The sequence below is a fragment of the Neodiprion virginianus genome, chromosome 3 (assembly GCF_021901495.1).
Source record: "Neodiprion virginianus isolate iyNeoVirg1 chromosome 3, iyNeoVirg1.1, whole genome shotgun sequence".
NCBI lineage: Eukaryota > Metazoa > Arthropoda > Insecta > Hymenoptera > Diprionidae > Neodiprion > Neodiprion virginianus.
Genome location: NC_060879.1, coordinates 18,825,753 through 18,845,455, shown reverse-complemented (window position 1 = coordinate 18,845,455; position 19,703 = coordinate 18,825,753). Strand labels below are relative to the sequence as shown.

General features: G+C 36.9%; 1 protein-coding gene across 4 annotated transcripts; it reads left to right on the top strand.

The window, feature by feature from the left end:
- Window positions 1-344: 344 nt before the first annotated feature.
- LOC124300399 (mitochondrial basic amino acids transporter) lies at window positions 345-10,046 on the top strand. Of its 4 annotated transcripts, XM_046754475.1 has the most exons (5): window positions 345-512; window positions 3,276-3,519; window positions 4,548-5,971; window positions 6,501-6,628; window positions 7,973-10,046. In XM_046754475.1, the coding sequence occupies exons 4-5, from the start codon at window positions 6,515-6,517 to the stop codon at window positions 9,071-9,073; spliced, it is 1,215 nt and encodes a 404-aa protein (XP_046610431.1). In that variant the 5' UTR covers window positions 345-512; window positions 3,276-3,519; window positions 4,548-5,971; window positions 6,501-6,514; the 3' UTR covers window positions 9,074-10,046. The 4 variants fall into 4 exon arrangements, with proteins under 4 accessions (XP_046610431.1, XP_046610430.1, XP_046610429.1 ...); XM_046754474.1 differs by lacking the exon at window positions 4,548-5,971 and having other exon boundaries at window positions 3,281-3,519; XM_046754473.1 differs by lacking the exon at window positions 4,548-5,971.
- The last annotated feature ends 9,657 nt before the right edge of the window (window positions 10,047-19,703 follow it).

Below are 19,703 nucleotides of genomic sequence, written 5' to 3'. Positions count from 1 at the left end.
TACGTGCATACATATACAGGCTGCGCAACGCTTTACAGATCTATGCAGTGAAAGCTGTTCCAAATGACGGGATTTGCGTATTTACACAATAATCAAAACGTAAACAGACGTACAATCTCGCTCTCATCAATTCTCGAAGAGACCGATTAACCCTTTTACATCAAAACTACACACGACGTACCGACTTTCCATTTCCACACTCGGCGAACTCGCGATATCTCGGATTTGATAACATGCCTCCTTAAAGACTGTTCGCAAATTTAACGTTAACGACATACAGCGGTATTATCGTTCTCACAGATAAACCTCCCTGACCTTTGCACCCGTGTTGAAAGCTGTAATTTACATCACAAGTAGCCACGGGCCAGAGCAGTACTTGCCGCGATCGTGAAGGCAAAGTGTCCCCCGTGTCAAATCTACTCGGGATTTGAAAAATTTTCGACCACGGATCACTTCGTCACATCCAGCAGTCTTTTCGCGTTAACGAAAATGTCGTGATGCTGTTTCGAGTGGTAAGTCAAGAATCGGTTGTGCTCCATACCAATTAGTGTCGTGAAGATCGATCGAAACATCCCTCACGATTGGTAAAGGGTTAAACGATAAGTCTGTGTGCTCATTTCAACGGGGTTGACGATTGCTCGAGGCATTCGTTGTCTGTCGTCGTTGTCCTGAAGTTTAAAAGATTCAAGCCTCAAACTCGCTCTCCTGTTGAGAAATGTTCCGACGCAGCAATGTGCCAATTCTTATCTTACTAATTGTTTAATACAACGAGAACGAAAAGTAACGATCTGCGAGTTTCGATTGGAAGTCAATTAAAACGATCGTAAGAATCTTCTCGAAGAGTGTCGAAGTTTCTTTTGAACAAACTTTATACGAATGCGAATTTAACTGTTGATCATTTATTTCTCGCGAAGGAACATGATTTTATTTAATTAGATTCACTGTCAAATAAAATTTTACTCGACCCGCAGACTAAATTTTCTAGGATGCTTTCTGAAATGTTTTTCTTGTAACAATTGTCAGTTACCGTTCAAGAAATATTAGCTCGTCTATAGATTTTTCTTCGAATAAAAAGAAATGCTTACAAATGAGAAGACTCTGAGTTCTCACACATCATTTATTATGATAATAGAAAAATACAACTGTAATCTTCAATCTCTTTTATACTAGTTCCGTGTGTTACAGCCACCCCTGAAAATCGTCCCAGAGTAACTGATATTCTACCAATTTATCTGATTTTGGAAACCTCAAAGCAGTTTGCAATAATTTATTCCAACTTGTGCAATTCAAAGCTTCATTATACGGAAGAAAAATTTTTATCGAAAAACCGAAATATTGTAAATAAAATGCATATATCTCGTTTGAGAATCATTTGAAGCTCACACACGCGCAATTCTTGATTTATCAATAAACAGTACAATTCATCGAGTCATTTAGATATGCCGAGAATGGTTAACGTCTCGTGAATAACGTTCTATTGTGACGTGAAGATTACGTTGTTTGTATCGTGTTAAAATAACTATAGCACGTAACATTGACGCGTTGAAACTTATAATAATTAATACAGAAATGAATATGTTGGCGTAACTGAATCGCCAGCAAAGCTTGACGGAAATCTGAATTTATACTTGGTGCCAAAATAACTAGAAATGCCTAACAAAAATTTAACCGATCGTGAAATAATGGTTTTTTTCCGCATATACTTTTACTGTGCCGCTTGAATTTGATTCAGGTAACCTTACAGATTACGTAGCGTCGACAACGAATCCTAACTGTCAAACTTTCGATCAAACAATCAAAGCAACATAGGTAAATCGATAGCTGAAATAGGTGGAAAGATTAGAAGTTTATCAAACTCTAGGTCATGGTCCCCTAGTGCAGAATTGCACATTGTACAGAGGGTGAGAAAACAAAATAATGATGTAAAATGTATATTGTACAGGCGTATTGCATACATGTACGTACATATTTAAATTAAGAACGAAGTCCGAGAGTCAAATGTCACGAGTTATAGATACAGAATACGCGGGTAACAGAGAAAACGATCATAATAGTAAACTTAATAATAATAACAACAACAATACGGATTGAGAAAGGATACGTTTGTGCGGAAATTTTCATATACAGAGTGAATTTCTAACGACTGCATGGTCTGTCGTCTGCTAAAGTTTAATACGCATGCGCGACAATCCGAGAACGGCTGTTTGCCAGGGTGACCAATCACCGCGACGTACGTAACCTCAAAAATTTTCACAGCTGTTGGTAGCATTTGTGCTCAATTCACAACTATCAAAGTTTTTGAGGTTACACACATCGCGCTGAACTGTCGTCTAAATTTATGACTACTACTACTATGTACAATTTACAAAAAGTTTCACACGGATATCACTGGATTGCAAAGAAAATTCAATGTAAACTCATCTCTTTCCTTCTCCGATATAAGATATGTAAGGGGAAATAGTCACCCGTAATTAGGGATGAAAATTACTCCGAATGCGAGCCTGTTTTCATTTTGAAACACCCGTATTGTCGTATTTTTTTTAGGACTATTGATTCCATGTGAGACAACTAATGCCTGAGAGCTTGCCAAAAGCTAACTCTACTTCTTTACTCGCAGGATTTACCTAAAACTGTTTGCTGATAACCGAGGTCTCGGCGCCATATTTATTGCTTAGCCACGCCTCCATATTCGTTTTTAACGGTTCTGCAAGTTCATAAAGTTTATACCGTGAACGAAAAATGACTTTTCTAACGAACTTATCTCGTTCCGATGTACGTAGTCATCCGTGGACAAAGCTGTGTGTAATCCTTAGCGGTCATGTACAGCATGTATCGGAATTGGAACTTCCCCTAATGGTTAAAAGATTGAGCAATTCGCAACATTATGATTATGTGGATATGAATTATCCAGCAACTGTTGAGCACCGTTATCAGAATGGTTTAACGATTACACATAACATAATATTATGAGAACGATTTGTTTCTAAAAATAAGAAACAGCTATGCTGTAAGTATGTATTGAAAAAAATCTTCTAGATGCTCAGCAATATAAGAACCCAGCGTAATCTCACATCAAGCCGAATATGCGATTAATATCCTCCGTGATAAACAAATTAGGAAACTGAATCGGGGTAACGTTGTGACGAATTCGTCATTCGACAACAGTTTTTTTTATAACATACAGTGAACAGAATGAACTGAAATTTTTTTTGTCACAACTAGCTTTTTAACAGGATGCCAATGGATTGCGATTGTGACGTTATTATTGGTTTTAGTTCAGTTTCGAATGCAGCAAAGCCATCCTCGATGTTTCATGGAGATCGAGCTTTCGACCATAACGGTAAAAGCTCGCGCCGCTAGCCAGCACGCGACTTGTAAATGTCTGAAGACCCCGGCGAGGAATTCACGTTTCAAATGACTGCTGAGAAAACGGGCTATTGGTTTAAACAAGGAAATACAAAAGGTGGAAAAATTTCGCAACAAGAATGGCTTTCGATTTTGCAGCTGGCTGCCTGGGAGGTGAGTTGAGAAAAATGAAGATTTTTTGAAATTGCTACAACCAGAAGATAGAAGGGGAGACGGAGGGCACAATAGAAGCCAGAAATGTGATATATTCATGAGTTTCGAAGATCTCTTTGTACGCAAAAAAGTAGCGAGAACTAAGAATTATAAATGTGAGCTTTTCAAGTAGCACAAAGTCATCGTTGACTGACATTAGACTCAAGATGGCTTAATGATGCCCAAAGATGATGGTGTGATATCTGGGTGAAATATCAATCCTACATTCTAAATCGCTTCAAACTGGGTAAAAATCTGGTATATTCTTTCGATTTCACTCTACGATGGCTCATTTTATTTGGAACACTATTTCTTACAACGTTGAACGTAGGAACAGATGTTTTTTTCTCCAGCAGTCATTTCAATATCGCCATTTCTTGATGATAATCTATACCAAAGCAATGTTGCAAAATGAAATATTTAACGGCGCCAACATAATAGAAACATGTGTTCCACTGAATTTGGAGAAAAAAAGTCTTCTCGATAAAATCAGAGGACGTAGAGTGAAGTCGACCGAATCAATTAGATTTTTAATCATTTGGAGGTGATATGAAACGAAGCTGTTGTTTATAAATTCAAAATTTATCGTTTTCTTTGGAGAGTTTTGAAAAGACTTTCGTAACTTTCGAACATAATAATTCTATGGACATTCAATTTATGACTGTCTTGTAACAGAATTCATAAAAAGCACAGATTTCTGGCCAACCAATATCTTTGAAAGTACCCTCTGTATCTGAAGCAGAAGCCATCAAAACTGAAATAGTTGAACTGAAATTACGAAAAGGATAATTAAAATGAAGGTCCCAGGCTCTGCTTGTAAGTCCCGGAATTTTGCATTTCGGAAGATTTAAAAAAATTACGCAGCTCTAAACTCTTAAAATTCCATTTTTACGTATAATGTCAGTTAATTTTTTACTTAAAACAAACGAACTTTCACTTAAAAGCCTGGAACTCGTATTTTAAAAATATTTTTCATTTGTTGATTTCAGGTCAATCTTTTTCTCAGAAAGGTGTCAACCAACAGATCTCTGAGCTTTTTCTTTATGGCTTTGCTTTAGCTGCACAACTTTGAAGGGCATAAAAATGAACTCATCCTACGGTTTTTCCTTCCAAAAATACGCGAAATGATGTACTTTTAGTACATTAAAACCAAATTTCATTTACACGTACAGTTTTTCCAAAAATATCACAAGAACTCCTTATTTTTTCGCATTCGATTGTATCTTCCCCTTCACCTCGTTTAATATTCACGAATTGAACCGCTGCAATAGTCGATGGGCACTTTTCGGTAATTGACTTTGAACGATACATTTCAATAACGCCGCCGAGCAGGTATATTATACACTTGAAATTTACCTTGTGCATATTATTTTGCATCTGTAGCGATCAATCTTTTTCAATTTCCATAATGTAAAGAGCTCGACATACAGCCTCATATCGCACATGCACCGAAACTGTAACCTTATCTCAAATGTTCCACGCAATATCAGCCCATCCTATTGTCGGTATAATTATTGGCCGTAATTGCGTACTTTTTCGCATGACAACTTCAGCCTCGTGACGATAGAATCCGCAATGTCAAAGGCCAAAAAGCGTGTGTATAAGATAGGAACTGCTATAACAAAACGTAGCACGTGCTATATTATTTATTTTGACTTTGGTAGCTACTCATTTATTTACGTACAGACTGCGGTAACTGAAGCTCTCTGACAATAAGCTATCAGGGTCGGGGAATTATGACGGCAGATAATTTCTGAAACCGATCGCTTGCAGAGTATAAAAAATAAAAGGCCCAAAGTGGTTGACGTGTTCAGTTTTTTTCCTATACCAAACACAGCCGACTTCGTGCACTTGATCTGTCTTCATCATCCATATCCGTTTTTCCAATTCCATGCGACATCAAATCTATTAAAATTGTCATGCGTTATCCGAGAACCATGCCCAATTAATGGCAAGAACTTTGCAATATTCTTTTAGAACTGCAGATAAGACATATTCGCGTAATAAAGAGAAACTGTAAAATGTACTTGGAGACTATCGGTGATTACTTATTTTCATTGTTTACCTCCGATTAGCGCCAGATAAAATATCCCGATGAATTGCTGTTACACCGTTTTTTCGGAACATATGAAACTCAACAACAACAGATTGTGGTTTCACGCTTATCGCTTCAAAGTTTTACACTTAGGTGCTTGTGTGCAGCGAGCAGTCTACGCAGTTTGACACCAGAATCAATAACTGCGTGATCACTTGCGGAGCTAATTATATTTTTTGAACCCTCAATCGTGGGTCCCTCAATCGAAACCTGAACTTTGCCATTACGCTCGAAACCACCCTATTACAAGTTTCCAGTGACAAAATTACACTTTGCAATGAGGCTAAATCGTTGTGACGGTGTAAGCGAAGCATATTCGTAGGTTAAATCGTATTATATGCTTCAGCTTTCAACTAATGTACAGTTGCTGAGGAACTGGAAGGGGTCGGTAATTTTTAGTATCCAGTGCAAGTGGAATAGCATTTTGGGAATGATCTCCCTAATAAAATTCAACGCAACTTCTTTCTTCCTCTGTTTTTTTTTTTTCGCAATCGTTTCGAAATATCACCATCACGTCACTCTCGTAGTAGATACATCTTCGTGTTCATTCATGCCGTAAAAGCGTGCAAAGGTTATCTCAAAGACGTGATTACTCGGTTTTCTGCTATCTTAAAGACCGGATAAAAATGATCGCGGATAGTGAGGTATGCGTCGATAATATTCCATAACCACGGTTTTCGATTACTGCGCAAAACTCTGACCCGTTAAATAAGCTGAACATATTTGATTAAAAATAGCGAAATGGTTGTCTCATTCGAAGAAAGTTTCTATCAGAGCGAACGAGGCACGCTGAAAACGGCGTGAATTTGTATATGATTAATTGGCCATTTTTTTTTTGCTCTTTCAGGGTGCGCCGGTGTTATGGTGGGACATCCTCTGGATACCATCAAGGTACACATACAGACGCAAGACTTCCGAAATCCGAAATATACCGGAACATGGAATTGCTTTCGTACTATCGTGGCTCGAGACTCGGTAACCACATCATGATGTTGACAATATTTATTCGCGCATTTCTTGTTCACTCAAATCACTGTCAAAGCATTCATCTTGACAATAATGACAAATCAATTATCAACCTGGTGAAGTCTTTCGAAGTTTTGAAAGATGCGAATTTCCTCTATCTATCTAATGCAAATACTTATGTCATTCGGTTCAATGACAGTTTATAGTTTCTGTTCTGTTTTGTTTACAGTTATTAGTTATGGAATATTCTTTGGCCTAAGAAATATTCACTCGCTATCTTGATTCAAGTGGCTTCTACTATTCAAACCTTTATATAGAGCAATCTTTTGCAGACAATTGAATTTCAAGACGATCAATACGAATGTCTAACCAATTGTTGACTAACGAATTTTTTGTCACACTGTAAAAAACCGTGTTGTTGGAATTAGTCAAAATTTCCCGTTGCGGACTACCACAAAACAATTTTGGTCGTTGCATAATTCGAAAATTCAACATCAGATGGTATTACGTTTACAGCAAATAGAGTTAGATCAATGTCAGGTAGTCTTAGATTGACACGAAATTGTATTCCATCGAAGTTCACACCGCATTTTTTTACAGTGTAGATTTTCAAAAACGATCCGCCAACGGGCCAAAAACATCAACACATTAGAATTAGTTTCAGGCCATGTTACTCGACGTTTAGGAGCCATCCATAAATTACGTCACACGAATTTTAGAACTTTTAAACCTCTCCCCCCGTCCTTGTCACAGGTTGTCACATTTTTAGAACCCCCTACCCCCTGATGTGACGTCACAAATTCTTCAAACTTATGCATGTATTTAAAAATAATCAAAAGAAAACAGTTATTTTCATTTTTTTTCTTATTCTTGTTAAATAATCTTTAATAAAATCAACATAGAGTCAAGTATTTATGATAACGGAAAGAAAAAACGACTAGTTAAGAAACAAAAAGCTACTAATTATGTTAATTAAAGATAAAAAACTTAATCATCTTGTGTCCATGGACTTTGGACCCGCTCCTTTACATCGGCTATTACTGGTAAATCAGGCACTTCATTTTCATTGATTATTAATAAAAATATCGATCAAATTCGAAAATTTTTAAAATTTTTTATTCACATATAAATTTTGGGTTTCAGTATTCTAAATTTTGACATGTGACGTCACAAAGCTTTTGAGCCCGCCCCCCTGCCCCTTGTCACACTATGTTACGTTACGGTGATCCCCCCCCCCCCCCTCCCCCTCCCCATTAACGTGTGACGTGATTTATGGATGGCCCCTTATCTGTTATCAACAAAATTTCACCACTTCAACTTGAATTGAAAGATGTGTCCGGATCTGGTCCATAGGTGGCGGGTCTTTACCGTGGAATGTCATCTCCGATGGTCGGCGTAGCGTTCGTGAATGCGATAGTTTTCGGGGTTTATGGAAATACCCAGCGACAGTTGTCTGAGCCGGAGTCACTGTACTCGCACTTTATAGCGGGTGCAATGGCTGGGATCGCTCAAAGTCCAGTGTGCAGTTCGATGGAATTGGCCAAGACTCGTTTGCAGCTCCAAACCGGCAACGGACCCCAATTTTCCGGGCCTGTTCACTGCTTGAGACACATATATCGCAACGAAGGTTTCCGTGGAATATTCAAGGGCTTGGGCGTGACGTTCCTCAGGGAGGCTCCTGGCTACGGCATATACTTCTTTACCTACGAAGCGTTGACCAGATCTAGCTCACCTGCCCCAATATCAACCTTCAATATGCTGATGGCCGGTGGACTGGCCGGCACAGCTTCCTGGATAGTCACTTATCCCGTCGATGTAATAAAGTCTCGGTTGCAGGCTGAGGTAACCGGTAGATACTCCGGGGCGTTGGATTGTCTTCGTCAATCGGTCAGTGCCGAAGGTTACGCTTGTTTGTTCAAAGGCTTGAACTCCACCATAATAAGGGCCTTTCCAACCAACGCGGCGACCTTCACAGTCGTCACATGGGCCTTTCGACTTCTAGGCAACGCACCCGCCGAGGCACCAGAGGTTCAGACCCAGCCTGCAGTCGTCTGCAAAGAACCTCATCGAGTCCAAAAGCAGGACGCTGGCTTGCTCAGGCAATGGCACACGGCCATGACGAACGTTTTAACGGATGCACATCAAGCCAGGTCCTACTCGACCATGTCCACCTTTGGACTTGACCATGCACTAGCCGCTTCGTTGGCTTCGTCGGTCACACACGACTCCATGGAATCCAAAAAAGCACTCAACACGGGGCCAGAGGTAAAAATGTTGGAAGAGAAGGATCCCCATCTCGTGTCTGAAATCGAAGACGAAGGTGAACAGCACGAATCGATGTCTAAGAAGAAGGATGAACCTCATGTAGCGTCGATTCCCAAAAGTGTCCCCGAGCTCGTGCTCGTCGTCGATCAGTTTAACACGTCCTTTGGCGAACTTAAGGGGAATTCTTGATCCTGGCGCTGCACGATCTTATATTGACAGTGTGCACGTTTATCAAGTATAAACCCTTACAAAGCGCAAACAACAGTTTTCACAGGCGGAGCTGAAAAACCACTATCGTCGATACTAATTGCACTCAAAAGAATTCTTCGTTACAGCAGCTGGGTATCATCTGCAGTGTTACGTTTGTCAATTATCAGATTCCATACATGGCTGTGTAACCGACGTGACTAGAACCTCTTCGTCTCAGTTTCGAGATTCATTGTTGGTGGATCAAGACCTTCAGAAAAGAAGCGTCTAGGTGTAATATAAGACAATAATACTGGTGAATAAAAGTATCGATAGTTGTAAATAGAATATGTGTTATGAAATGTGATCAATTTTTTGTGATTTTTACAATCTTAATTGAACTAGCGCCTGAGCAATACTGCTCATTTATCGTAGAATGCATGTAATAAAAAAGTACAATTTTGTGAGCTATTAAAATGAAATCTCATAATAATTATAGCTAGTCTTATCAGAGGAAACGGTGAATCCAATCAGGCTGAGCGGCCAACTGCCATGCGCAAAATAATGAAATTCTATTGGTCGGTGAAATTGTACCGCAGCAATAAGGGAGCATGAGATGCAAACCGTCCCACGTCAGATGGCAAATTGGAATTCATGTTGTTACGATGATTCGCATCAGTCATCATCGGCCAGTAAACAATGAAAATTTGCCAAACCTTCCGTAATATCATGACATCAATCGTGTGAAAGCTGCTCATCCTGAAAAAGTCGTATTGTCTACAGACCTTCCATAAGCTGCCTATGACAAGTGAAACTTGAGATTGCCAGCCTGCATGAAAAGATGACAAGGCTCGCGCATGCACAATTGGACGCGTTCTACTAAATTTCACCGTTTCCTCTCGGTATGTGTATGTATAATGATTATTGTGTATAGATCATCGCTGTATATAAATATACACGCACATTTATTACGTAATAAATGTTCTCACATTATTTAAATAAGTAGTCTTTTCACACTTGCTCTTTCTGTTATGGTTATACTCTTCGGAAGCTGATTTGCATTGCAACGTAACCTGGAATACTTTGGAAGTTTATTGTATTTCTCATAATTAAACTCCACGTAAATCACTTTGCGGAATTATAGTCCAATTTATTGGTATGAGAATCAAAAGATTTCCAGTCAAGTACTTTTTACTACACATTTTTTAAACCCTCTTGGATATCGCGCATAATTTACCACATTTTAGACACTACTTGGAAGCAGTGTCTGTGAATTTTTGTAGATTCTCAAATCAATTTTGTGGGGAATGTTCTTTTTTATTTAATTCTTACAATCACGCTCACGGAAAAAAACCCTCAACTTTGGTGTAAATTCGTACCCTCAGCTCATAGATAATGCTAAATCCCCGTAAGAAAAAAATTGAGGGTACGGATTTACACCCAAGTCGAGGGTTTTTTCCGTGAGGGTGGGATTGGGTAAGTCTGGCAAAAAAGTTGTCGATTCGAAAAAAATGTTATATTTAATTGAACTGTAGAGTGTAGAAACTTTTTGTTACAGTACATCATTGTCAAGATAAACTTTCGAAGTCTGTGGAGCGTGCGTATTAAAATACCTTATTTCCGAACAGTGCGATGAAACGACGTTGGCACATTCTTGAAATTGAAATTTCAAGTTTTTCTTCAATTTCAATTGAGAATAACTTTTGAAAAATTAAATTGAGAAAATTGAAATTTCAAGTTTTTCTTCAATTTTAATTGAGAATAACTTTTGAAAAATTAAATTGAGGCAAAAATATTAAGAGATCTTTTTTGTAGAACATTAAATTTCTTTTAAGAATCTGTCATGATCTTTTTTATACATTCATTGATTCGTTAGTCACGAAATTCCAAATTAAAAAAGTCAAATCGAGAAATTATATCAATTTATTAAGCTTAATTACTCGGAAACGGCTTGTCTGACAAAAATCTATAATCAGACCTTTTTTGTGGGGAATTTAATTTTATAAAGGGATAAGTGAACATAAATTTTTTCACTTCAATATTTCGCCAGTTCTGACGTAAAACATCAAATTATTACTAAAAATAAAAAATAGCCATGATAGACCTCTTAAAGTTAATATTAAGGGCTTAAAATTTCATGAAATTTTTTTTTTGCCATACTGAATGATATTCTCAATATATTTTTCAAAAAAAAAAAAAATTGTCAATTTTTTTGGCCCAGTCTAATGCGCAGTCACTCAATGGCAGTTTGCTAACTTTCATCATGTTCTCTCAGTATGTTTTTTAGCTTACTCATTTCAATGGTCATGTTTCAAGTTGAAATTGACGGATACAGGGTAACATATAGTTCGATAAAATTAGATTTGGATTATATTATCAATTATTTATAACAAACCATTAGCTCTAAAAAAATTGATGAAACTGTTCCTGTAAATACCATACGTTGTCCTAATACTCTTTTTTCCATTCGGCGCTACATAATTCCATTGCATGATTTGGCCAGAAAAATAGTTATACTAAAGAACTGTCATTTTCATATTCATATAATTACATTTTCGTAATTTATAGTAGTCATTTTCCTACACATGTATTTGTCATATGCGTGAAATTTGAAAAACAAGAAAAAATGGATAGGTTTTTCGAATATCCGTAATAACGTGAATTTGTAAGCATTTTGATTATTCTCGAATTCTTTTTAATAGATCTACGGGGTATTGATCACATCATTGATTATTTATTAATATGTATGACAAAAAAAAAATGTATATTCCGGAGCAAGTGGCCTTTATCTACAATATCGTTTTTAAAAAAGTCATTTCAATGTTAGATAAAAAAAAAGGTAAATCTTTTTGGAGGTACGTCGTGCCCCGGGTTACCTTGTATGTTACTGAATTGCTGATAATTCCCATAAGTTGCCGAATTACACAGTCTTGCGAAATATAAATTTAAATTTTCGCCTCAAGTGATAACGCTTTTTTTTTTTAGGTATTTGGTTACGTTGAATAAAAACATACCACTAGTTTGTTTACAACTCATCGAGATTTATTTTCATGCAAGATACGCATATTTACAAATTTCTTGACAATTTTTATGAATAAAAAAATTATACCGAATGTTTAGCTATAAAATGAACAGCGTTAATTTTGAACAAGACTTAAGAGAAACTTGATGAATCAAAAAGACTTATCTCTTTAAGGGTAGATGAATATTCAAATATCAACACTATCATTAATAATTATATTTAACACAAAAATTGAAAGTTGGCTCCAGTAGTATTAAGAAAACGGAAAAAAAAAATTTCAGAATATTTAGAATTTTATAAATATTTTTTTCATACATTTTTACTTAATACCTACGGAAATTATAACTCGGTGTGTGTGTGTGGGTATGTGTGTGTGTGTGTATTTGTGGGGGGGGGGGGGGGGGGCATCACGGGCCTATGTTATCAATTCATTCGAGTATCTGGACACAAATTTAAAGTTTCCGACCCCAAAAACCCTTGTAGATCAAGTTAGAGGTGAATACGTCGGCTCTTTACACCAAGAATACTACACCAGTTTCGCCATTTTGTAAAATACGTTTTACAGCAAAAAAAGATTTTCTCCCACTATGCGCCATATTCTATATCCCTCCCCCACATTCGTTACCAATTATCATTGACGTCTCTTATATGTAGAATAGGTAGAGTTTACTTGAGGCGAAGTCACGCCCCTTCATCCAATCAGAAGAGCTCACGAGAAAATTGCGAGAAAATTTACACCAACTATGAACAGCGAAGTTAATCGCGCTGATTCGGAGGCGATAGTTATGATTTGAAGAAGCATCAACCAATACCACGACGCTTCAGGGACTTCAATAAATCGAACGTATCTTATTAGCCGGATGAATCATGATTTCGCATGAATTAAGCCCCTCCCATTTTAGGTATGTGAAGTGACTCACCCTGTACAGTACGAGTCTGACTTTTACTTTTAATTAGGAATTCGCCGCTGATCTCTATACTAACCGGATGGCTGACTAGCATCATCGGCAACAGTCGATTGGAATCGGACGAAATCGACATCGGCGCTTCGATAGCTTGATATAATGTATTATAATATACATATAACAGTTAAATGGAATTAACGAATCACGTGGCATTTGTTCACAAGGCGCATGCATTCAAACTTTCCCGCGTTGTACCACGTGACTAAATCTGTTTCTGATAGGCTATCACCCACGTGACCCGTTAGTTTAACCTCGGGTATTAAGGGCTTCTAATCTGTTACAAATGTTTGTACACTGTTAAAAACGATTGTAAATTTACCACACATTTACCGTACAAAAGAGATGTAAATTTAAAAATTCAGTGCAGCAACGTAAATTGTTATACTATGCATTTGTCTGAAATTTACAATGAAAATTTCTGATTTTACTAAAATTTATAGGAAAAACACAAAAAAGTAATTTTATTTCACTAAATTTTGTAGTAAATTTATTGTGTTTGCAAATTGAATATACAATAAGTGTATGGTGATTTCACTGTTCCGTATCCAAATAAAACTTCTAATACAGTGTAAGAAGTTCCGTGCAGAAATTTTTAACAGTGTACGACATTATAGAAAATGTTTATTGTAATTTGAAATGTAATGGACATCGATTAGTATTCAAATGGCCGCTGTCTAAAAGTAGTAAAAAAAAATTATTTCCAGTTTTATAATTGTTGACGATTGAAAAAAGAGTATCGAATACTGACGTGACTCCGCACGTGTAATACGTCATGAAATCGCATCGCGATAATTAAGCCGTTTAGCGATTTCGAGTCATATTCCAGAACCGTACATTTACTTGTCGGACACAGTACATTTCTGTGCTTCATCCCGAATATACTCGTTTTCGTCAGGCAGGCTGGATGAAAGAAAAAGATTAAAATGTTATGGGTATATTGTAACTGAGGCGAAATAAAATACAAATTACATTATTATTTTGGTATTGGGACAAAATGAAATGCAAATCACTCAGTCGTATAGAATTTGAAGGTAGCAATTGATCCGAGCAAAGATATAATCTACTGCTTGCAAAAATTGCGATTAAACCGAAATTAATTACCTATTACAAATGTAATTCGTATTTCATATCATCTGTAAACAATATATCAAATAAAAACGTGATTTTTATTTTATTTTTCTCTAATTACGAATCACAAATAAGATTTACATTTTATTTCATCACAATTTTGAATTCCATAGTTAATCTTCTTGAACAATAATAATATACATTTCAAAGTACAGTATTTTATCTACAATATGAAAAAAAATCGTCTGAAAGTTCGAAAAAATTATGAAGTTTTACCTTGTTGCTACGTTCTCCAGACTTTGAATTCTTTTCCCACACTTTTGAAGCTACCTTATACCCTGCATCCTCTTCTTATCTTCAGGTCAATGCCTCGGTTTCCATACCGCATCAGCATAACGACAATTCCTTGCATTTTTACCCCACACGCTCACTCTTAAGACATTTTTAATTCGGCCAAGATTTAAATTCACCTCTCTTCCCTTTTTTCTTCTCCGTGCGCAACTTCTCACTGTACTCTCCATATCTTTGACAATACGTCAATCATATATTTAAATATTCAACACCTCAATACAAGTTCCTCTCATTTTCTCTTATCCAGCCGCTCATCGTGATCTCTATCATCGACCCTGTAACATTGTTGTTGAAACATAGAAACCAATCTAGTCTTCAAGTAGATGGGTAAAACTATCACTTATCCGGATAAAATTAGAAAATTCCGATATTTCGAAAACAGACAGTCATTGAAATAAAATAGGCGATTTTATACCCAAAAAGCGTTCGATACATAAGTAGTAATTGTTACATAGATTGTTATTTTACATGCATGAAGTCTAACAGTGCAAAATCTAACGCGGATCAGTCTGCAGTAATCTCGAAGGTGACACATTTTCGAAAAAATTGTTATTAAAGTTCCACAGAGCGGTATTACACTGAAATAATCTTATTTTTCAATCTTATAAGGAATGTGAAATCGTTGATTCGTCAGCCATGTGACGCATTATGGGGAATCCCCAGAGACTGAAAAATATAGTAGGTACCCATAATTCGGAGTAAGCAAGAATTACTCATATAACCGGTTCAGGCGCCACAGCATCACATTTCTGATATATGGATCTGGAATGTGAAAGTTCTTTACACTTTACTTAAGGGGGGAGCCTGCTTTAGAGGCTTCAAAAAATCGGTTTTTTCGAGGATTTTTTTGGGAAGGAAAGAAATATCCGATTGAAACGAAATTTTCAGGGTTTATTGTTATGTATTTCAACAGTCTTCTCGAATTTTTTCATTCGGATACATGTCATATTATGCCTGGCAGAAGCATTTCACCGAGGCGTCTCGAGTATGCATTTGTCGTGCGGCGGGAAAGGTGCAGGTCGTAATTTCCATCTGAAACAAAGAAACCAAAGAAATTTTTACTTCTCAATAGTATAGCTTCTAGTTAAACCAAGAAAATTCCACAAAAAGTGAAAAATTCAACAATTTTTCGCAAATAAAAAAAAAAAATTCATTTTTCTTGGGAAAAGAATTCATTTTAGATTGTTTAAAAAGTGGGTTAATCTTAACTTTCTTAAGGTTTTTTAAGTTCAACTAGAAGAGAATTTCATCCCGAGTACAATGCAATTTGTCTCGTTTCGATAGGACGTCTAATTTTTTCCCTATCTTTTCCGCCAATTAGGAAGAAGCGTAAAAATGAAAAACGGAGAAATCGTGCGTCAAAGTTTTCGTACATAAAAAATCGTAATTTTCTTGAACTTACCGCATTAATATGCTAATCAGCGATTCCTGGTCCATAGAGTTGCCCTTCAGACTCTTCAAAAAACTGGTTCAAAACTTCAAAAAACTGGTTCAGACTCTTCAAAAAACTGGCTGAAAACTTCAAAAAACCGCTCGCATACCTGCTCGACGCTTGCTCACTATTTCTTCTGTAACTCCGAAAATATTTCGAATTTGCGTCTGAAATTTTAGGGACACATTCTTGGATAGTTTGGGAAGACATTTGTGCAAAAAAAAAAAAAAAATAGATTTTTTGAAGCCTCTAAAGCAGGCTCCCCTCTTAAATCGGATGAGTCACATAACGGTATGCGAGGCACGTCCTGCGAGGAATCCTTCGTCAGTCAATCCCTCCGATTTTCATCTAGTTCATATAGGTTGTAGTGCATCAAAAACTATAGAATCATGTTTCCTTAATTAAGATCATGGGTTAGAAAACGGATCGACGTGGAGAATGCCGGAGAGGCAATACAAACATAAACATAGGGCTCTTTAGACGATATATGGTTGTCTCCTTTTTATCAAATCTCACGCTACTTTTGTGACGCAGACGTCAAAACCTGAAGCACTTGGGCCCTCCAAGGCGCCAGTGAGCCCGAACAGCCCTCAGTCTCTTAGCGACATTAGAAAAGAAAAGATGATCCTTTTTCCGTGGATTTGTAACAAAAGGCAAAGGATATAGATTTAATTCACTGCGTTTAAGTATTATTTATCATCCCATTTCCAATAAAAATTAAGAGACACGTATTTTTTGTGATTTATTAATAACCGGTCGTAAGGGGTAAAACCGACCCCCCCAAAGGGGTGATTACCTGACACGGTTGATGGATTTCAATGAAATCAAAGCTGAAGTGTTTCTGTTGACGAATAAAATGATTGAAGATGAAATGTTTCTATTCATTCCCAAGAACATTTGAAAATCGAAATAAGTACATTCCCCGAATCAAAGAATTTACGATAAATACGAAGATTGTTACACATATTTAACGTTTTTTTGTCAGAATATGTTAATTTCAAAGACTAACAATAAGTAAGCAGATGGAATAAGATTGAGAACATACTATCGTGTCCGTAAAAAAACATTCAAATGTATGCATTCTTTTTGGGCTCAACAGACCGTTAAATAATTGATGATTAACAAATATAATTATAAACAACGAGGACATTTTTTCCATATTCAAAAACTGTCGATTTGAAATCGTGAAAATGTGAAAAATGCTATCCAACAATAAAAATTTGTTAAATAATTAATACGACAACTTATTAAGTAAAAATAATAACGAGTGGAAAAAATTGAGTTTTGTGATTTCTTTCTTGATGCCGTGCGAAGAGGTATTTATTTTTTGACATGAATGAACTGTAGAAAGTGAACAGAGTTGCAAAATGCGCTCTGCAGTTTATATTTTTTCAATCTACAGTTTAAAAGTTATTGCACATCAAAGTTTGAGAACTGGGTGGGACATTTTTATTTATACCAAGCTGGTTAAATTTAAATTTTCGATCAACTTTTTTTTTCTATTCGGAAAATTCGCCATAATTAACTTGTGTACATTTTGTTAGATTTTTTTCAACGCTTATTCATCAATATTTGTTTAATAAGCATATTTCGCGTAGAGTTTCGAGAGAGCTTAATGGGAACCTGATATTGATAAATAATTGGTATAATTGTAATAATTGGTATAAGTTTCGGATAAAGGCTTCGTTTTGTGCGAGTCAAATTCAATGAGCCAACTTTTGAATTTCAAGAATTTATATCCATCCATTTGACATCAATCGTGGTCTCTATTTCACTGATTTTTACTAGTTCAATTCGAGGGGATATTCGCTCACAGATCGAGTGACAAGCTATTACAATGATGTCAACTGATTTCAAGTGATTTCAAGCGATTTTTCAAGTGATTTCAAGCAATCTTGAAGTTATTATTTATCAAAGAGGTTTGCAATTTCAACAAGTAAATACCCCCTCGGCTAGTTGTTGGACCAGATAAATAATTCTCGGTTTGTGCTTACCGGTCAACGGGTAAGTACTGACAACGATTGATCACTGTCGTACGAGTTTTCTTTATCGAATAGAATGATAGATAGATAGATAGATAGATATAGATAGAAAAACAGGTACTTATTTCTAATTCAAGGATATCTTTCCTACTAGCTCATACCCAAGGCATACAAAGTTGAACATCATGAGTACAATAATATATTATTTGCACATCGTCCACGTTAAATCGACAGATTAGAATCTCAGGCCGGACGTTTTAAATATCCCAAGAAATCTTTTCTTCAATTAATATTGTGTAAGAACTTGAGCCGCGTGACTAACTTCTAAATTTCCCCACCGACCTCCTGAATTGCCGGAAATGAAATAAATTATTCCACAGATTCCACAAATTTTTTCCTCGAAGTGCAAATATGGCCAGCACGACTTTACCGAGAAGCGTGCAGGGAGGGGGGTTATGAGGTGCTTGGTTGGATTGGGTTCGACGAGTGTGGCAATAGAAGTCTTGGCGTTGAACGTCTCGCGTCAGTTAAGCAGACCGGCTGTAATTTGGCAAAGAGACTGAGAAATTTCATGGGACCTCTGGAAATAAGGAACGTCTTCCAGGACACCTTGAACCCCCATTAGTCGTTACTTCGATTTTTCCCTTCTTTGTTGCTGCGATGAATACTTCATTCTTTGCTATTGAAATTTTCATTGGTGGATGCGGCTCCGTTACACTTGAAAACATGTTATCATTATTAACCAGGTTATCAACCTCTGGTGATAGCTACATTATTAACCTCTTACTGTTTTGGTAATGTCTCAGTCATAAAGGCAAAGCCTGATGTGTTTTCATTCCTTTGCATTGGCACTGTTTGAATTATGTGGACATCTTATTTAGCCATGTTCGGTATTCATGATTTTTCTTGTAATACGAGCAGTTCTTTCTCTAAACACTTATGCAATCAGTCTACATCACAACAGCGCCCACACACTTGATTGAAGCTACTCGTTGAACCGCTCATTCACAATTTGAGAGAGAAATAGATAGATAAGTTTATTCGTGTCCATAGCAATGCATATACTGTATGTACATAAAGAAAACATAAGGAAAAGGTCCAATGAAATAACGAACACAGCAGACAAACAGCGGATTTAATACGTGGTTATACACATTCATTTCAGCATTTCGTATTTATTCACCATTGGAGTTGAAGCATCAATTAAAACGTGCGGAACGTTTTTTACTTCAGGATGTCCAGTATATGCGCTGCACAGCCAACGCAGTTTGATGTATTCCAGGCAAAATAGCAGTCTTCGTTTGTCAAATGACAGTCCTTGACTGAACGGCGGACATGTAAGACCTATGTCACAGCCAGAGGCGACAGTAATTCGCTCTTAAAATCACACAAAATAGTTTGTATCTCTCTGCCAGTCCACCCAACTCTTCTACTTTGTTTCACACCACTAGCTCCAATACGGTTCGCGACTGATAAATTGCCCGTATGTACGTCTGCAGCCTGGCCATTAAAATTTTAGTCCGTATGAGCAGGTCCCTCAGCCAATCAATTTCGTCCAGCGCGTTCAAAATCTGTAGCATTTTGGCTACGCTTTGACGGAACCCATGTGCTGCAAGATCACTGGAAAATTATAAGTTGCATCCACCAGCCATTACCTGAATAGAGCTGCCCAAACGGGTCAGCTAACCTTGTAGCGCACAAAACTCGGAAGATCTTTGGCAGTTTTCATTGAAATTGTACAAGGTAAAACACGCCAAATATTTCACCGCAAAAAGAGCACTTCCTCTGATTTTAGGTGTCATTTGCAAAGTTG

Excerpts from the sequence above, each read along its gene's own strand:
- LOC124300399 (XM_046754474.1), top strand. The coding sequence starts at position 3,486 with ATGGCTTTCGATTTTGCAGCTGGCTGCCTGGGAG. Across the intron at positions 3,520-6,500 it reads TGCAGCTGGCTGCCTGGGAG|GGTGCGCCGGTGTTATGGTG; the intron begins GTGAGTTGAGAA and ends TTGCTCTTTCAG. Across the intron at positions 6,629-7,972 it reads CTATCGTGGCTCGAGACTCG|GTGGCGGGTCTTTACCGTGG; the intron begins GTAACCACATCA and ends TCTGGTCCATAG.